This window comes from Artibeus jamaicensis, unplaced genomic scaffold (assembly GCF_021234435.1).
Source record: "Artibeus jamaicensis isolate MK-2021 breed Jamaican fruit bat unplaced genomic scaffold, CSHL_Jam_final contig_233, whole genome shotgun sequence".
In the NCBI taxonomy this organism is placed as follows: Eukaryota; Metazoa; Chordata; class Mammalia; order Chiroptera; family Phyllostomidae; genus Artibeus; species Artibeus jamaicensis.
Window position 1 is genome coordinate 65,027,957 of NW_026521486.1, and position 18,103 is coordinate 65,046,059.

The 18,103-nt window shown below is 40.2% G+C and overlaps 1 protein-coding gene across 1 annotated transcript in view; it reads left to right on the forward strand.

The window, feature by feature from the left end:
- Positions 1 to 13,892, forward strand: part of YEATS4 (YEATS domain containing 4) — a 32,032-nt gene extending 18,140 nt beyond the window's left edge. The window contains exon 7 of the mRNA XM_037132165.2: positions 13,247 to 13,892. Within this exon, the coding sequence (XP_036988060.1) occupies positions 13,247 to 13,416 (170 nt within the window). The 3' untranslated portion in view covers positions 13,417 to 13,892. The remainder of the gene's footprint in view (positions 1 to 13,246) is intronic.
- The last annotated feature ends 4,211 nt before the right edge of the window (positions 13,893 to 18,103 follow it).

Below are 18,103 nucleotides of genomic sequence, written 5' to 3' on the forward strand. Positions count from 1 at the left end.
GAGGGAGAGAAATATCAGTGTATGGTTGCCTCTCGTGCGTCCCCTGCTGGGAACTGGCCTGCAACCCAGGCACGTGCCCTGACTGGGAACTGAACTGCAGTTTGGTTCGCAGGCCCACACTCGATCCACTGAGCTACACCTTTGCTCGTTTTTTAATTGGATTGTTTGTCTTCCTGGTGTTGAATGATATGAGTTCTTGATATATTTTGGAGATTAAAGCCTTGTGTATATTCTCCCATACAGTCAGTTCCCTTTTCATTTTGTTGATGGTTTCTTTAGCCGTGCAGAAGCTTTATAATTTGACGTAGACACATTTGTTTATTTTTTCTTTATTTCCTTGCCCTAGGAGATATATCAGCAAAATACAGCTATGTGAGATATTTGAAATTTTACTGCCTCTCTATTCTGCAAAGCTCTTTATGGTATCATGACTTATATTTAAGTCTTTTATGCATTTTGAGTTTATTTTGGTATATGGTGTAAGCCGGTGGTCTAGTTTCTTTTTTTGCATGTTCTAGTCCAGTTTTCCCAAAACTGTTTTTACTCCATTGTATACTTCTTACCCCTTTGTCAAATATTAATTGACCATAGAGACATGGGTTTACTTCTGGGCTCTCTGTTCTGTTCCATTGATCTATGTGTCTGTTCTTATGCCAGTACCATAATGTTTTGGTTACAGTGGCCTTGTAATATAATTTGATATCAGGTATTGTGATCCTTCTGACTTTGTTCTTCCTCAAGTTTGCTGAGGTTATTTGGGTTTTTTTTTTTTTGGTTCCATATAAATTTGTGGAATTTCTTTGGTAGCAGTTGTTATTTCTCTTTCATTTCTGACTTTATTTATTTGGGTCCTCTCTCTTTTTTTTTCTTAATGAGTCTGGTTAAAGGTTTGTCAATTTTGTTTATCTTTTCAAAGAACCAGCACCGGGATTCATTGAGATTTTTAATTGTTTTTTTAGTCTCTATGTCAGTTAATTCTGCTCCTGATTTTGATTATTTCCTTCCTTCTATTCACTCTGGGCTCTGTTTATTGTGTTCCTCTAGTTCTTTTAGATACGGGATTAGGTTGTTTACTTGACATTTTTCTATATTCTCTAGGTAGGCCTTTAATGCTATGAACTTCCCTCTCAGGACTGCTTTCACTGTGTCCCATAGACTTGGGTTGTTGCGTGTTCATTTTAATTTGTTTTGAGCTACTTTTTAATTTCTTTCTTGATGCCGTTATTAACCCACTCATTATTTAATAACATGATATTTAGCTTTCGTGTATTTGAATGTTTTTGAGTTTTTTTCTTGAGGTTGGTTTCTAGTTTCAAGCCATTGTGATCTGAGAAGAAACTTGATAGGACTTCACTTTTCTTGAATTTGTTAAGGTTTGTTATGTGTGCTGCAGTGTTGTCTGCCTTTGAAAATAATCCATGTGCATTTGAGAAGAATGTGTATTTTGTATCTTTGGGGTGAAATGTTCTGTACATGTCAATTAAGTCCATTTAGTTTAGAGTATCATTTAATGCTGCAATAGTCTTGTTGATTTTTTGTTTGGAAATTCTGTCCATTGTTAACAGTGGGGGGTTAAAATTCCTTACAATGACTTTATTACTGTCAATCACTTTCTTAAAGTCCTCCATGATTTTCTTTATATATTTAGGTGCTCTTATATTGGGTTCATATATGTTTACAAGTGTTACATTCTCTTGTTGGACTACTCCCTTAAATATTATGTAGTGACCTTCTTTGTTTCTCATTATTGCCTTTGTTTTAAAGTCTATTTGTCCATTACAAAGGTTGCTACCCCAGCTTTTTTTTCATGTCCATTTGCACGGAATATTTTTTCCTTTCCTTCAATTTCAACTTGTGTAAATCTTTGTTCTGAGCTGGATCTCTTGTAGGCAGCATATATGGGGATTGTGTTATCCATTCAGCTACTCTGTGTATTTTGATTGGAACATTTAATCCATTTACATTTAAGGTAATCATTGATAGGTACTTATTCATTGCCATTTTTTCCCATTTAACCTGTGTTCTTTTCCATTTCTTCTTAAAGCAGTCTCTTGCAGTGCTGGTTTGGTACAGATGTACTCTTTTAGCCTTTGTCTGGTGTACTCCCCATTCTAAATGAGAACCTTACTGGACAGATTAGTCTTGGTTGCAGGTCTTTGCTTTTCATTCTTTGGAATATTTCATGTCAGTCGCTTCTGGCCTGTAGTGTTTTGTTGAGAAATCAGCTGATAGCCTTATTGGAGCTCCCTTGTATGTCACTAGCTGTTTCTCCCTGCTGCTTTTCAGATTCTCTCTTTGTCCTTAAATTTTGCCATTTTATTTATTTTTTTAAATATATTTTATTGATTATGCCATTACAGTTCTATTCCCTCCTTCATTCTCTTCCACCCTGCACACCCCTCCCCCACCATTCCCCCCCTTTAGTTTATGACCACGTGTCTCAAGTTCTTTAGATTCTATATTTCCCATACTATTCTTGCCCTCCCCCCTATCTATTTTCTACCTACCATCTATGCTACTTATTTTCTGCACCTTCTCCCCCCTTCTCCTTCTCCCACTCCCCTGTTGCTAACCCTCCATGTGATCTTCATTTCTATGGTTCTGTTCCTGATCTAGCTGTCCTCTTAGTTTGCTTTTGTTTTAGGTGTGGTTGTTAGTAACTGTGAGTTTGCTGTCCTTTCACTGTTCATCTTTTTTATCTTCTTTTTCTTAGGTAAGTCCCTTTAACATTTCATATAATAAGGACTTGGTGATGATGAACTCCTTGAATTTGATCTTATCTGAGAAGCACTTTATCTGTCCTTCCATTCTAAATGACATCTTTGCTGGATAGATCAATCTTGGATGTAGGTCTTTGGATTTCATGACCTGGAATACTTCTTTCCAGCCCCTTCTTGCCTGTAAGGTCTCTTTTGAGAAATCCACTGACAGTCTGATGGGACTCCTTTGTAGGTGACTGTCCCCTTATCTCTTGCTGCTTCTAGAATTCTCTCTTTCATTTTAATCTTGGCTAATGTAATGATGATGTGCCTTGGTGTGTTCCTTCTTGGGTCCAACTTCTTTGGGACTCTCTGAGCTTCCTGGATTTCCTGGAAGTCTATTTCCTTTGCCAGATTGGGGAAGTTCTCCTTTATTATTTGTTCATATAAGTTTTCCACTTGTGGCTGTTCCTCTTCCCCTTCTGGTACCCCGATAATTCGAATGTTGGAACATTTAAAGATGTCCTGGAGGTTCCTAAGCCTCTCCTCATTTTTTTGAATTCTTGTTTCTTCATCCTTTTCTGTTTGGTCATTTTTTTCCTCTTTCTGGTCCACTCCTTTGATTTGAGTCCCAGTTTCCTTTCCATTACTATTAGTTTCCTGTGTATTTCCATTCATTTCAATTAGTTTAGCCTTCATATGTTCCTCTAATTTGTGACTAAAATCAACCAGTTCTGTGAGCATCCTGATCACCAATGTTTTGAACTGTGCATCTGAAAGTTTGGCTATTGCTTCATCACTTAGATTTATCGGCTCTGGGGTTCTGAGTTGTTCTTGAGCCATGTTTTTATCTGTTCATGCCTGTTACGTATGAGGAGCAGAGCCTTAGGTGTTCACCAGGGCGGGGCCACCCAGGGCGCTGGTTTGTGACGCTGTATGTGGGGGCGGGGTCAGAGAGGGACAATGGCAGTCCCCTTTGCCACTTTCCACCACTGGGGCCTACGCGGTCTCTCTCACTGCTTTGCTCCTTCACCGGTTTATCTGCGTGCGAATGTGTGACTGTGGTCAGCCCTCATTGGGTCCACCTGCTACTCCACACCTGGGATCCACCTATGGCTGCCAGCACGCCTGGGTTGCATGCCCGGCTCAGTCCGGTGGATCTTTCCTGCCCAACCCCGCTCTGTTGCTGGCTCTGCCCCTCTTACCCGTTTGGCTGAAGGGTTCGTTGTTGTCAGACTTCCGTGTAGTTCAATTTTCTGTGGTTTGGCTGCATTTTTGTTGCTAAAACTTTGTTGTTTTTAAACTTGGTTGTGTGAGAAGGCATAGTACTTCCACCTACGCCTCCATCTTGGTGGAACTAAATTTTGCCATTTTAATTGTGATGTGCTTTACAGTTGGCCTCTGAGTTCATCTTGATTGGGACTTCTGTGCTTTCTGAACTTGCATGACTTTTTCCTTCATCAAATTAGGGAACTTTTCTCTCATTTTTTAAAGGAGATTTTCTCTCCCTTGTTCCCTTTCTTCTTCTGGTATCCCTGTGATGTGATATTGTTACATTTCATTTCATGTTGTCCCAAAGCTCTCTTCACTTTCCTCATACTTTTTGAGTTTTTTCTTATTTTGTTGCTCTGACTGGATGTGTTTTTCCTACTTTGTCTTCCAACTTGCTGCTTGCTGATTCAGTCCTCTGCTTCATCTAGCTGCTTTTAATTTCTTCTGGTGTATTCTTCATTTCAGATATTGTATTATTCATTTCCACCTAGTTCTTACTCATAGTTTCTATGTCCCTTTTTATTCTGGTATCGTTCCCACCAAGTTCCTTGTAGCTCCCATAAAGTTCCCTGTAGTTCTCATTAAGTTCCTTGAGCATCCTTATAATCATTACTTTGAACTTTGTATCTGATAAATTGCTTGCTTCAATTTCATTTAGCTCTTTTTCCGGGGATTCCTTTTTTCTCTTTGAATGAGGCTTGTGTCTTTGTCTCCCTATTTGAGGTGACTCTTTTTGTTTACTTCTGCATATGAGATATGCTTGGACTCCCTGCCTTCATGGGGTGGTTCTCTGTGGTAGGTGGCCTGTGGGACTCAGTGGTGTGTTCTCCTTCATCTCCTGACTTGGAGGTTTTAGGGATGCCCCTTATGCAGTTTACGTGGGCTTTCCTGTTGTATTTGGTGTTAATTGTTGGCTTCTTTGTTGGTGTGTTCTCCCCTCTGGCTGGCTGAGAGTCTCAGCCTCCACCATGTCTTGCATGCTTATGTACAGGTGCTGACAGAACAAAACTACACAACACAGAAAACAAATCTCACACCAACAAAAATGCCCCCTATAACAGCAAGCAATATCAACAACAAATGAGCAAAGATTAATAAAGGTGGTAATAGAAAAAATATTACAGAAAGAAAAAAAGAATATGAGATGACTAAAGGAAATAAAAAGATTTTGAGAGGATGGAGGGAGGATAAATAATAAGAGTAAGGAATAGAATCAAGGCAAGGGGAAAAATTAAAATGAAAAGGGAAGGAGGAAGGCAAAATAGAGTAAGAAAAGGGATTTAATAGAGTAAAATATAGGATTTGAAATTAAAAATAGTGAAAGATAGGAACCAAATTGAAGAAAAAGAAAAATGTTAAAAAGCTCTGCAAAAGAAAAAATAACAAAAATATTGAAAACGATTGAGGTGAAGCCCTGGCTGGTGTGGCTCAGTGGATTAAGAAAACGATTGAGGTGGAACTCATCCCAGCAGAGTTGAGTGCTTGCCTGCTGTTTTCTCCTTCTGGATATGCCTCTGGTGTTCTGAAGATGGTGTAAGCCAATGTCAGATACTGCCCCCATCTAGCTCTGGGCAGCCTGTTCGAAACTACAAGCTATCCATAGTCTGGCTGTCTCCTTCAGGCTTGGCTGCTTCAGGCTGGTCCTCATAGCTCTTCACTGCTGGCTTTTTATCATCACAAGGTCCAGGGTGGGTCAACTCATGGCCAAAAGCACTGTAGGTACCACTTCCCCACCTCTGCTTGCGGTCCTGCCATTAGTCTAGCTGCTGACCTCCGTTTCTGAGAGGGCTCCTAGTGGAGTTGGGAGGATGTGACCCCTGAATCTCCTGTGGAAGGTGTCGTTCGCACTTTCGGGAAGATGGTGGGCTGTTCACACGTCTGAGTCTGTCTGGGACTACTTCCCTGAACTCAGCAGGTCGAAGCTCCTGCTAGAGTAGCAGGTGGGCTCCTCAGATCCCAGAGTTCAGGGCTGATGACCTTCCTAGGCTCTCCTGTGGGGGGTGCCAGTCTGGTTCCCAGGAAGGTATATGGAAAGGCTGAGCCCTAAGACCAGTCTCTTAACACTGCTGAGTGCACCTGTGTTGTTGCAGGTTGGGGAAAGTAAGAAAACTGCTGGGTGGGCAAGTAGGATTTCAAAGGCTGTGACAAGTGGGATTGCAGAGGATAGGCTAGGAGGCTGGGAGAGCAGTTTTCCCACAGGCTGAGGTCGTTGTTTTTTCTCTGGGAGGGGCTTGCTTTTCTCAAGCAAAATGGCTGCTGTGTTACGGTGTTGAAAGCTCAGCACCAGGAGCGCAGCAGCCACTCCCCATGCCTGTCCCCTGAGCCTCGCACTCCAGACTCCCCTGGTATGACTGCGTGATGCCTTCCCTTCCCCTGAGCTAAGTAAGGTAAATGTCCAGGAGCGAGAAACCTGTGTGTTGGCCCCTTAGAACAAAAGAAAGTAAAAAGAAAAGGTGGCTTTGTCTCCAGCATGGTCTCTCTGGCACGCAAAAAACCCCGTGGCCTTTCACCGCAGGATGCTGTGTGGGTGGGCTCCAACCCTGGCTCTCTGTGCCTGGGAACCCCGTCTGATGCCCGTCTGATGCCCGAGCCTCACTCGCCTCTAGGGGAAGCTCCCTTCACTGCTGCCCATGAAAGTGGTACTGGCCCCATTGGGGTCCTCGCCCTGTCCACCAGTCACGAGGTGTTTTCTGTTTGTCCTTGGTTGAGTATCGCTTCCTCAGGCAGTCCTCAGTTGTTCATTTCAGGTGGATGTTCCCCCTCGTTATTTTTATTTTCACCTTTATTCTGGGAGGGGGTGCAAGATAAACTCTCCTACTCCACTGCCATCTTGCCACTCTAATGTATTTTAGTGTGTTAATGGTTATTTGCTCTCTATAGATCTTATTTCTCCCACACTGCAAATGTGCCCAACTCAGAGAAAAGTTCTCTTTTAAAATTCAAGTGACCACATTTTGGTGTTTTTCAACAAAACTAACAAATAACTCATGGATGTGTAACAAGTAGACACAATGTGTTTTATAAAAATACTTTTCTATAAATGTATTTTTATGCATTAAAGCTTATGTTTGGAGCTATATAACTTTGGGAACTTTTTTGCAGTAAATTGCATATTTTGTATTTTGTTTATTTTTTTAACAATGTCAAATCAATAAGAAAAAAAGATAATTCCAAAAGTGGTACTGTTACAGTTGATAAGCTTTTAAGAGCAAAACTTGATTTAGATTGTTGTTTCATAGCATTTATCAAAATAACTTACAGTTTAATTAAAAGTAGTTAAATAGTTTTTTCTTTTTTTAAATCAGTCAGACTGTTATTTAAAAAATTAGAGAAATGACTGTCCTGGCTAGGGTAGAGTTTTTAAATTTGAGATGTTAGAAGAAATTACATTAAAAGAAAGACATCTAATTTTGTAAAACGTATTTAACTTCTGCATTTCAAATGGACAAAGAAAAATAAATTTGCAGAAAATATGGCAAAAGACTAATATCTTATAAACCCCGAAATGGGCAAATAGAATAAAAAGGAATTTCAAACTTCAGTTGATAAATGGACAAAAGACATGGACAGCCGAAAGAAGAGATCACTAGTAAATAGGAAGGGAAAATATTTGGGCATGCTAGAAATTTAAGTTCTATGCAAACCAAACAATGGGTGACTATATGTGCATCAAATTTGCAAAAGGAACCTTTTAAAGAGTTGTTCATAGCAAGGGTGTGGTGAACCTTTTGTTTTTAGGCAGGTTAAATTTCTTGCCCACAAATGCAGATAATTCATGGTAGAGGCAGGACTATATCAGAACATAGGCTCTAAAAACTTTGAAATATTTTTAAATAAAGTAATAGTCAAGAGATAGAGCTTGCTCATTAGGAAGCATATTAAAAGTTTATAAAGATTTATACTAGTAACACATGGAAATTTACTTAAACACTAATGATCGAGGTTTTAAAAATAAGAACTGCTTCTATAAGGAATAATTAAAACAAACACTTAATGAGTGCTTACTGTGTACTAGACAAGCACTTAATATTTCTTACCTGTATTCCATAATAACCATAGGAGGTAGATACACTATTAACACCATGTTGTAGGTGTTAATCACGAAGTAGATTCCAGGATTTTAAACCCACAGTCCGTACTCTTAACCAACAAGCTGTTCGGTGTTTGTGTAAAGCTTACAGTCTGTGCTTTGAACCAGTAAGTTATTTTGGCGCTGCACAAATAATTCTTTGGATTGATTTGCTCCAAGCTGAAGCTTCATTTGAAAATTTAAAATAACAATTTTTAAATTTATTAAATCTTTTAAAAATACATTTTATTGATTTTCTATTTTCCCCTTTGCTTCACTCCACCCAGTATCCCCATTCCCTCCAGCATTCCCCCACCCTTAGTTTATGTCCATGAGGTTATGCACATAAGTTCTTTGGCTTCTCCATTTCCTATACTGTTCTTAACATCCCTCTCTCTATTTTGTACCTATCAATTTGTACTTCTTAATTTCTGCACCTTTTCCCCCTACCCCCTCCCAGCTAATAACCGTCCAAGTCATCTCCACATCTATGATTCTGGTTCTGTTTTGCTTGTTGGCTTAGTTTGTTTTTTTAGATTCAGTTGTTGATGGTTGTGAATTTGTTGTCATTTTAAAGTTCAGAGTTTTGATATACTTCTTTTTCTTTGATTTTCCCAATTTCTCCCTTTATCCCCCTTCCACCCTGTACCACCCAGCCCTCCAGCATTCCCTCCCTTAGTTCATGTTCATGAGTTGTACATGTAAGTTCTTTGTCTTCTGTTTCCTATACCATTCTTGACATCTCCCTGTCTATTTTATGCCTACCAATTATGCTGCTTCTTCCCTGCACCTTCTCCCTCATTCTTCTCCTCCTCCTCCCCCTTCCCACTGAAACCCTCCGTGTGATGTCTGTCCATTTCTCTGATTCTGTTCCTGTTCTAGTTGTTTGCTTAGTTTTTGTTTTCATTGTTTTTTTTCTTTTTTAGGTTAAGTTGTTGATAGTTGTCAGTTTGTTGTCATTTTACTGGTCATAGTTTTTTATCTTCAATTTCTTAAATAAGCCCCTTTAACATTTCATATAGTAAAGGGCTTGGTGATGATGAACTCCTTTAACTTCACCTTATCTGGGAAGCACTTTATCTCACCTTCCATTCTAAATGATAGCTTTGTTGGATAGGGTAATCTTGATGTAGGTCCTTGCCTTTCATGACTTCAAATACTTCTTTCCAACCCCTTACCTGTAAGGTTTCTTTAGAGAAATCAGCTCATAGTCTTATGGGAACTCCTTTGTAGGTAACTCTCTCCTTTTCTCTTGCTGCTTTTAAGATTCTCTCTTTATCTTTAATCTTGGGTAACAATAATGATGTGCCTTGGTGTGTTCCTCCTTGGGTCCACCTTCTTTGGGAGACTCTGGGCTTCCTGGACTTCCTGGAAGTCTATTTCCTTCACAGATTGGGGAAGTTCTCCTTCTTGCTCTTATTCTTCTCCTTCTGGCACCCTGATAATTCAGATATTGGAACATTTAAAGTTGTCCCAGAGGTTCCTAAGACTCTCTTCATTTTTTTGAATTCTTGTTTCTTCATTTTGTTCCAGTTGGATGTTTATTCTTCCTTTTGTTCCAAATTGTTGCTTTGAGTCCTGGTTTCCTTCCTGTTACTGTTGGTCCCCGAATATTTTGCTTTATTCCACTTTGGGTGTCTTTCATTTTTCAGCCAAGCTCAGTCAGTTCTGTGAGCATTTTGATGACCAGGGCTTTGAACTCTCCATCAGATAGGCTGGCTGTCTCCTCCTTGCTTAGCTCTCTTTCTGGAGTTTTGCTCTGTTCTTTCATTTGGGCCTTACTTCTTTGTTTCAGCTGTGCTTCCTGGACTTCTATGTTTATTTCCTCCACCAAATTAGGGAAGTTTCCTCTCATTTTTTCAAAGAAATTTTCAATTTCTTACTCTTTCTCTTTTCCTTCTGGCACCCCTAACATTTGGATGTTGGTACATTGGAGAAGTCCCAGGGGTGCTTTAGCCTATCCTCATTTTTGTGGATTCTTTTTTCTTACTGTTCTACTTTTTTTCTTATGTTCCAAATCATTGATTTGAATCTCTGCTTCATTCACTTTGATCTTGTTTCCCTGTAAATTGTTTTTTATTTTAGTTAGCATATCCTTCATTTCTGCCTGGGTCTTTTTTATGCTGTTGAGGTCCTCACTAAGTTCCTTATGCATCTTTATAACCAGTGTTTTCAACTCTGTGTCTGATAGGTTGCTTATCTCCATTTCGTTCAGTTCTTTTTCTGAAGTTTTGTTCTCTTATATTTGGGCCATGTTTCTTTGCTTATTCTGGTAGCCTTCCTGTGTTTGTTTCTATGTATTAAATAGAGCTACTATGAGTCCTTGTCTTGGTAGTGTGGCCTAATGTAGTAGGTGTCCTGTAGGGGTCAGTGGCACAGCCTCCCCTATCACCCAAGCTGGGTACTTGAGGTACACGCTTTGTGTGGGCTCCTCTTGTAGTTGAGCCTTGATTGCTAATGGGAGGGATTTGTCTAGGCCAGTCAGCTGCAAGGAGTGGCTGTGGCCACTGACAACCAACCTATGCCCTTTGTGAGCATCAGCTGCACAGGGGCCCCCTTCACAGAGCAGGACTTATTTCAGCAGGGCCCTGGAGCCCTCTGAGTCCACTGCTTGAGCATGTTGCTTGTGGAGGTGGTTGGGTGGTGGCGCCCCAATGTAGTCTTTAGCTGTCTACTTTGTGCACAGGCTCTAGAGTCTCCTGGATGATGCAGGCTAAGGTCAGCTACTGCCTGTGGTCTCTCTGGAACCACTTGGCGTAAGCTATAAAGCAGTCTACAGATGGCTTCTACTTGTGCTGGGCTTGGTGGTCCCAAGCAAGGCCAGGCTGTGAACCAAGGCCCGCTGATGCCTAATGCTGGGCCAGGTGCTGTTTCTTTGAGAAAACTTAGAAAAATCTGCAGCATAAACCAAGACAAGTCATTCATGTAGAAAAGCCTCTGGAAACAACTTGGGTGGGACAGAGCCTCAGGGAATCACCAGGGCAGCGTAAATAGTGTGAGCCAGGTTGATGGAGTCTCAGATAGGATACCCACCTGCCTGCTCTGTGGCTCTCTGGGTTGAAGGCTTAGAAAAGAAACAGTGGCCTCTGCCTGTAGTTCTGTGTGATATAAAGCTGTCCCCCAGCTCTCACTCTGTTGCCAGCCACATCAGTTTCTCCCTGTGTGCCACTGTAAGCCTTTCAAGCTGCTACCCTGGTGGCTCAGAGGGAGTGAGTCTAAGTTCCTGTGCGTCCCTCGAAGAGGAACTGCTTGGGAATCCAGCATTTTCTTCCAATGACTCAATCCCCTCTGATGTTTAAGTCAGAAGTCACAGGCATTTAATCTTTCTGGCACTGGAACCCTGGGCTGGGGGCCTGGTGTGGAGCTAGGACCCCTCACTCCCAAGATATCCCTCCTGATTTTTACCCTCCACACATGGGTGAGGGGCCAGCCTGTTCCGCATCTTTGCACCTCTTACCAGTCTGGGTGGATGTAGTTTCTTTGATTCTGTACTGGTTGGACTTCCATTCAGCTTGAAGTCCGATGATTCCGAGTGATGGTTGTTTTATATGTTAGTTGTAATTTTGCAGTGGTTGTGTGAGGAGGCGAGCCATGTTTACCTACACTTCCATCTTGACCAGAAGTGCAGTATAAATATTTACCTGTGTTACAAAATAGATCACAAAAAGAAAGTAACCAGCAATGAGCAGAATAACAAAACATTATCACATGTTTTTAATGTGCTAGATGCTTTACACATACATACTGTCTTCCCTCGCTGTTCCTTGGGGATTGGTTCCAGTACACCCTGAGGATACAATAATCCTCTGGTGCACACATTCGTTATATAAAATGGTGCAGTGTTTTCATATGGCCTGTGCATATTCTCCTGTACTCTTTAAATCATCTCTAGATTATTCATAACTCCTAATATAATGTAAATGTGTGTAAATTGTTAAACTGTATTGTTTAGGGAATAACAAGAAAAAGTGTGTACGTGTTCAGTGCAGATGCGGTGATCTAGGCTTAACTGCATAGTACACGTTACCAATAACATTACATTTTTCCCCCAGTACTTTTGATCTACAGGCACAGACCTCATGGATACAAAGTCAACTATATTGCTTAATCTTTATAAATCCTCTGAGAAATACAAAGTTTTAACCATATCACATAGAAAGACGAGATTGAGGGAGACTTAGAGATGTCATTGTTCAGCTAATAAGGGGCTGAGGGTGCATTTGAACTCGAGCCTTTCTTATTTCAAAGGGGTTTTATTTTTTTCCTTCACCAAACCATGCTGCTTCCAATTAGGGATCATTTTACGCTCTGCTTAAAGCATAAGTACAGCTATGCTTTTAATGTTCATCAGCAGCAATTACCTGAAATGTCCACAAGGTGGAGATGTTGGGTGAAAGTAGGCTTTTCTCTTTGTAAAAAACAGTGCCACGCACTAAGTGGAATGTTTAAGTAGATGAATTTTATTTTGCAGTAGTGACATTTTCCTAAGCAATTGGTTATATAGCCCACTAGAATGTTTTGGATGTCATTTAATGTTCCTCTGTCATAATAGTAGGTAATATGGCTTTTTTGTACCAGGTAGTATTCTGGTCACTTTATGTACATGAATTCATTTAAAATTCCCTCAACAAATAATATTGAGGTGTTTGCTATTATAATATCCATTTTTAAAAATGAGGAAATTAGGACAGTTCATTAATAACTTATCCAGAGTGGCACAGCTAACAAATGATAGAGCTGGAATTCAAACCTAGACAGTTATTGCTCTCTTTTTTGAAAAAAAGGATACAGGTTTGTTTTATCAATGGGATTTTGATTATGTAAGTTTTACCTGTACACAAATTTAAGAACACCATATATTTAGTGTTCTCATTAGCTGAATGTCTTTTGGATTGTATGGCTTGTTATTTCTAAATTAACATGTATATGGAGAAAAACAAAGGTATTATGTTATAAAGTCCTACTAACAAATTAAAATATTAGTGGCCATAATTTCATTATTAGTTACAGAAACATCTGAGGTCCTCTCTTGGGTATTCAGGTTTTCTTACCCACACCCCTATGTTTTGTGTTATATATCTTACATTGTCCACATTTCTTCTTGGAAATATTGACCTCAGGAAATGCCCTATTTATTACTCTGATATACCTTAGGCATTTAAGAAAAATGAAATAATCTAGTAATAGTATATGGCTTTTTTTTTAGTTGCAGAGCTTGAAGTGAAAACCAGAGAAAAATTAGAGGCTGCAAAGAAAAAAACAAGCTTTGAAATTGCAGAGCTTAAGGAGAGATTAAAAGCAAGCCGTGAAACTATAAATTGTTTAAAAAATGAAATCAGGAAACTCGAAGAAGACGACCAGACAAAAGAGATATGAACAGTTCTGAAGAGAACTTGACGGGAAGCTAAACTGAAAATCAGGTGGACTTCAGAGGAGGGACGGACTGCAAGCGCCTCCTAGAGGATCTGCATATGTAGCTGCTGGCACAGATTTCTCAGCAACAGGGTCGAAGGAGCTGTGCTTTTTAAGCAGTATGTAATGTAAAATACATGTCTAAAATAAACATGGATGCTGAGTAGGCATTTTATCAACCCATTTTAGGGTAATTCTATGATGTTAAGCACAATTGAAAATTTTTGATTACATTGTATGAATAGCTTATCCTTTTGACAGGCATCAAAATGCATTATAAATTATAACCTCCATTTTGTACTTCCCTGGTAGTTAGAATTAGTGGTAAGATTAATGCGTATATTTAATTTCTTCTTACCGTTCTTCATCCTGATTCTCTTGTATCTGAGGTGCCAGTACCCACCCAGTAAATCCTCAGTAAATGTAGTTTACTGATCCTATTCCTACCTCATGATGTGCTCCTTGCTTTCCCTTTGATGCACCTGGAGATCTCTCATTACAACTAATGTATCTTCATACTGTTGTGCTCACACATCTCTTATTGGCATCCATTGCACTATACAGAAACTCTTTGATGGCAAAGATCGCATCTTGAATATTGTTCTGCCTTGCTACTATAGTGTCATTGGTTTTCACATAGAAAAATTTTATCTCTCCTGCACGTTCCAAAAACACATAGGAAGCTCCTGTGCATCATCTTCAAACACTACCACTAATTTGAGTGTTTCTCAGTCTCTCCTGTTCAAATCCACATGGCGAGCCCTCCACTTTTGGCCTCACCTACTATAACTCAAACACTTAATGTACTTAATGTTTAAGGCCATGGTGGCTGAACCATCTTGGCAACCTAGGGACGACAGTAGATAGGAAAGTATTTTGGAAAACATGTAACATTAACAAATTATCAAGGTCCTAAAAATGCAACCATGCCTTTGCGTAATGCAGGGATTCTGTATTCTCTAGAGTTATAACTAGCCATTTGAGCACCTTTCTCTATCTGCACTGGTGGATCAGTCACTTTTTACTTCATCACTTTATTTTTTTATTTTATTTTTAAAACTTTTTGAACTATGCCATTTTTTAAAAAGATTTTATTTATTTTTAGACAGAGGGGAAGCAAGGGGGAAAGAGAGGGAGAAAACCATCAATGTGTGGTTATCTCTCACATGCCCCCAACTGGGGACCTGGCCTGCAGTCCAGGCATGTGCCCTGTCTGGGAATCCAACTGGTGATCCTTGCGTTTGCAGGTCGGTGCTCGGTCCACCGAGCTATACCAGCCAGGGCTGTACCTTTATTTTTTAAGTTGTGGCATTTAGAAGCATGGAGGTTGTGCAAAGTTCACTGGTCTGAAGTTTCTGCCAGAGGCCCTCTGGGGATTGGGGATACCACTTCTAATTGTGCCGGCATCACTCAGCTTTTTCTCTCACCCCAGTGCCTGCAGCGTGGGGTGGGGCCTGGGGATGGATCAGAAAAACTACTGGGGAAAGAGTAGTTTTTCCCATTCCAGAATCTACGCATCGGTGAATACAAGAGTTCAAAATCTGTCGTCATGGCTCAGTCTTACCCTCTGTCACCTCTTAGTTCTGGGTTGGCTTTCATCTAAGTAGGCTCCCATGATTATGCAGAGAAACTAACTGACAACTCAAAAATAAAAGGACACCCCAATTTTAAAATGGGCAAAGGATTAAATAGACATTTTTTCAAAGGAATGCAAATGGCCAATAAACACAGGAGGACATGCTCAACATGACTAATCATTAGAAAAATGCAAACCAGAATCACAAGATACTATTCCACTCCCACAGGATGGCTATAACTTTAAAATGATAAATTGGTGAGGATGTGTACACTTGGAACCCTCGTATGTTGCTGGTGGGAATGTGAAATGGGTGCAGTTACTTAGGAAAACAGTTTGGCAATTCCTGAAAAAGCTAAGCTTAGTTTCCCTAATGACCCAGCAGTTCCACTTGTGTGTGTCTACCTAAGAGAAATGAAAATATTTTTGTACAAAAACTTGCCCATGAATGTTTATGGCAGGCTTATGGATAATAAGCAAAAAAGATACAACCTAAATATCCATCAACTAATGAATAAATAAAATGTAGGATAGTCATACCATGGGAATAAGTAGATTCTGCTACAAGATGAACGAACCTGGAAAACAAATGGAAGAAGCCAGACACAAAAGCCACATGTTATGTGGTTCCATTTATATGAACTGTCTAGAATAAGCAACTCCATGAGAACAGAAAGTTGATGCCAGGGGGTGGGCCAAGGGGGGTCTCCGTGTGGGGGATGAAATGTTCTGGGATTGCTGGTGGTGATTGCACAATCTTGTGAATCTACCAAGAACACTGAGCTGCATATTTTAAAAGTGTTTGTAATGCTATTGAATTTTATCTCAAAAGATTTATTTTTATGTTTTTGGTTGAATAAATTCTATTTTTTAATATGTTTTTATTCTATTTTTTTCCATTACAATTATCCCTCTTATTCCCCCTCCCCCCCTGCAGTCACAATACTGCTGTCCATGTCCTTGAGTCCTTTTTCCAATTCGCTCAATCCCACCACCCCCTCACCTCCTCCCCACACCACTAGCTGTCATCCTCTTCTCCATGTGGGAATCTGTCCCCATTTTCCTCGTTAGTTCAGTTTGTTCATTAGATTCCACATATGAGTGAAATCAAATGTTATTTGTCTTTCTCTGACTGGCTTATTCACTTAGCATAATGATCTCCAGGTTCATCCATGCTGTCAGAGAGGGTAAAGTTTTCTTTTTCCGGCAAAGTAGAATTCCATTGTATAAATGTTCTATAGTTGTTTTATCCACTCATCTGATGGACATGAGCTGCTTCCATGGTTGGCGATTGTAAATAACGCTGTAGTGAACATAGGGGTGCTTATGTTTTTTCAATAGTGTTTTGAGTTTCTTCGGATATATTCCCAGAAGTGGGATTGCTGGGCCAAAAGGCAGATCCATTTTTAATTTTTTGAGGTATCTCCACACTGCTTTCCACAGCGGCTGCACCAGTCTGCATTCCCACCAACAGGTGCAAAAGTGTTCCCCTTTCTCCACATCCTCACCAGCACTCGTTTGTTGATTTATTGATGATGGCCATTCTGACAGATATTTTTGTCACCTGGGCCAGGGTTTTTATCACATAGATTGCCTCTATTTTTCTGTGGGGGAGGGGAATGAAGAGAACCCCGAGTGACAAATGACCTCATTGGTGTGGACCAGAACATTCCAGACTGGTTGATTGAGATGACATTTCTGGTGAAGGTTAAAACTGCAATTAGGTCATGGGACTTTTAACACAAGTGATGCCCTTTGGAGCCTGTGATTTTTCTCTTTAACACCCACAGATCAATATAAAAGTTAATTTAAAAATGGGCAAAGAGTATGATCACATAATTCACAGAGGGAAAATACAAATGGTGGTCCATAAATGTGATGATGTGTGAACTTAGTAATCAGGAATGCAAATGAATGCAAGACCATTTCTCATTCAGTGTAGAGACAACACTTAAAGAATTCTAATACACAAAAAGAGTGAAGGGAAATTGATAATCATACATTGGTAGTGTGCATTTAAGATTACTTACCAGCACTTTAATATTACATCAATTTAATATTACTTACCAGCACTTTAAATTAACCTATCATTTAACCAAATAATTGTACTGCTAGGAAACATTCTCATATATATATAAGGTTGTCCTTTGCTTGTTTGTAATAGTGAAAAGTTGGAGATAAACTAAGCACTTACCAATATGCATACAACTTAATTCTTGGAAAAGTTATTAACAGGAGTTACTTTTGAGGAAAACACAGATTTTGGAGTGGCTGTTGGGGAAGATGGGCAGAGAGTTAACAAAACCTCTTCCCTTTCTGCATGAGGATCTGAACCTTGATTAACTTTCTAGTTCTCTCTCGCAGACAACTCGACAAAATAGTGCGTCGGCCATGCTGCCAGGCAGCACAGCACCTGGGAGAGAGCACCCCAGTTTGGTGAACCACACTGTAGTGACAGAGAACTATCAGTCCCTGGCGGGGAGCCACAGCTTTGGACTTCCCTGAACGCTGTGGCTCTAGTAACGGGTGTGTCTCACAGAAACACTGGAAGCCATCTGTCCCTATGAAGTTGTTACAAGACACCCTGGTTCCCGTAGGGAGAGAGGCCCGGCTGCCTTGAACCTACACGGCACTGCTGAGTGGACAGCCACAGGGACTCCCTGGAGCACTTGCCGACACCCTGATGGCATCGGGCTCCCTGTGCTGTGCCACAGGGGGCACCCACGCGTGGGCTGCAGTTGAGCTGTAAGTCAGTGTGCAATTAAACCCAAGAAGACCTCCCCTGTGGGCCTTTTACATAATTGAAATAATTTTCATGGCAAATGGAAAATAAATGTATAAATTAAAAAATTAATTTACATACACCCTCCATTTCAACCTGTAGATCTTAAATTTTGAATATACCCTGCACTGCCATCTTTTTTGATGGTGTTAACATATTTCCTTCCTCCCAGTTCCAAATGTCCCTTTCCCCACTTCCAAGGAAGTTTACCTTCCTCTGAACTACCAGCGCATCTTGCCTGCTTCTGTTTTGTGCAGTAGAGTAGTTCCTCACTTGAAAAGGGAAAACTAGAA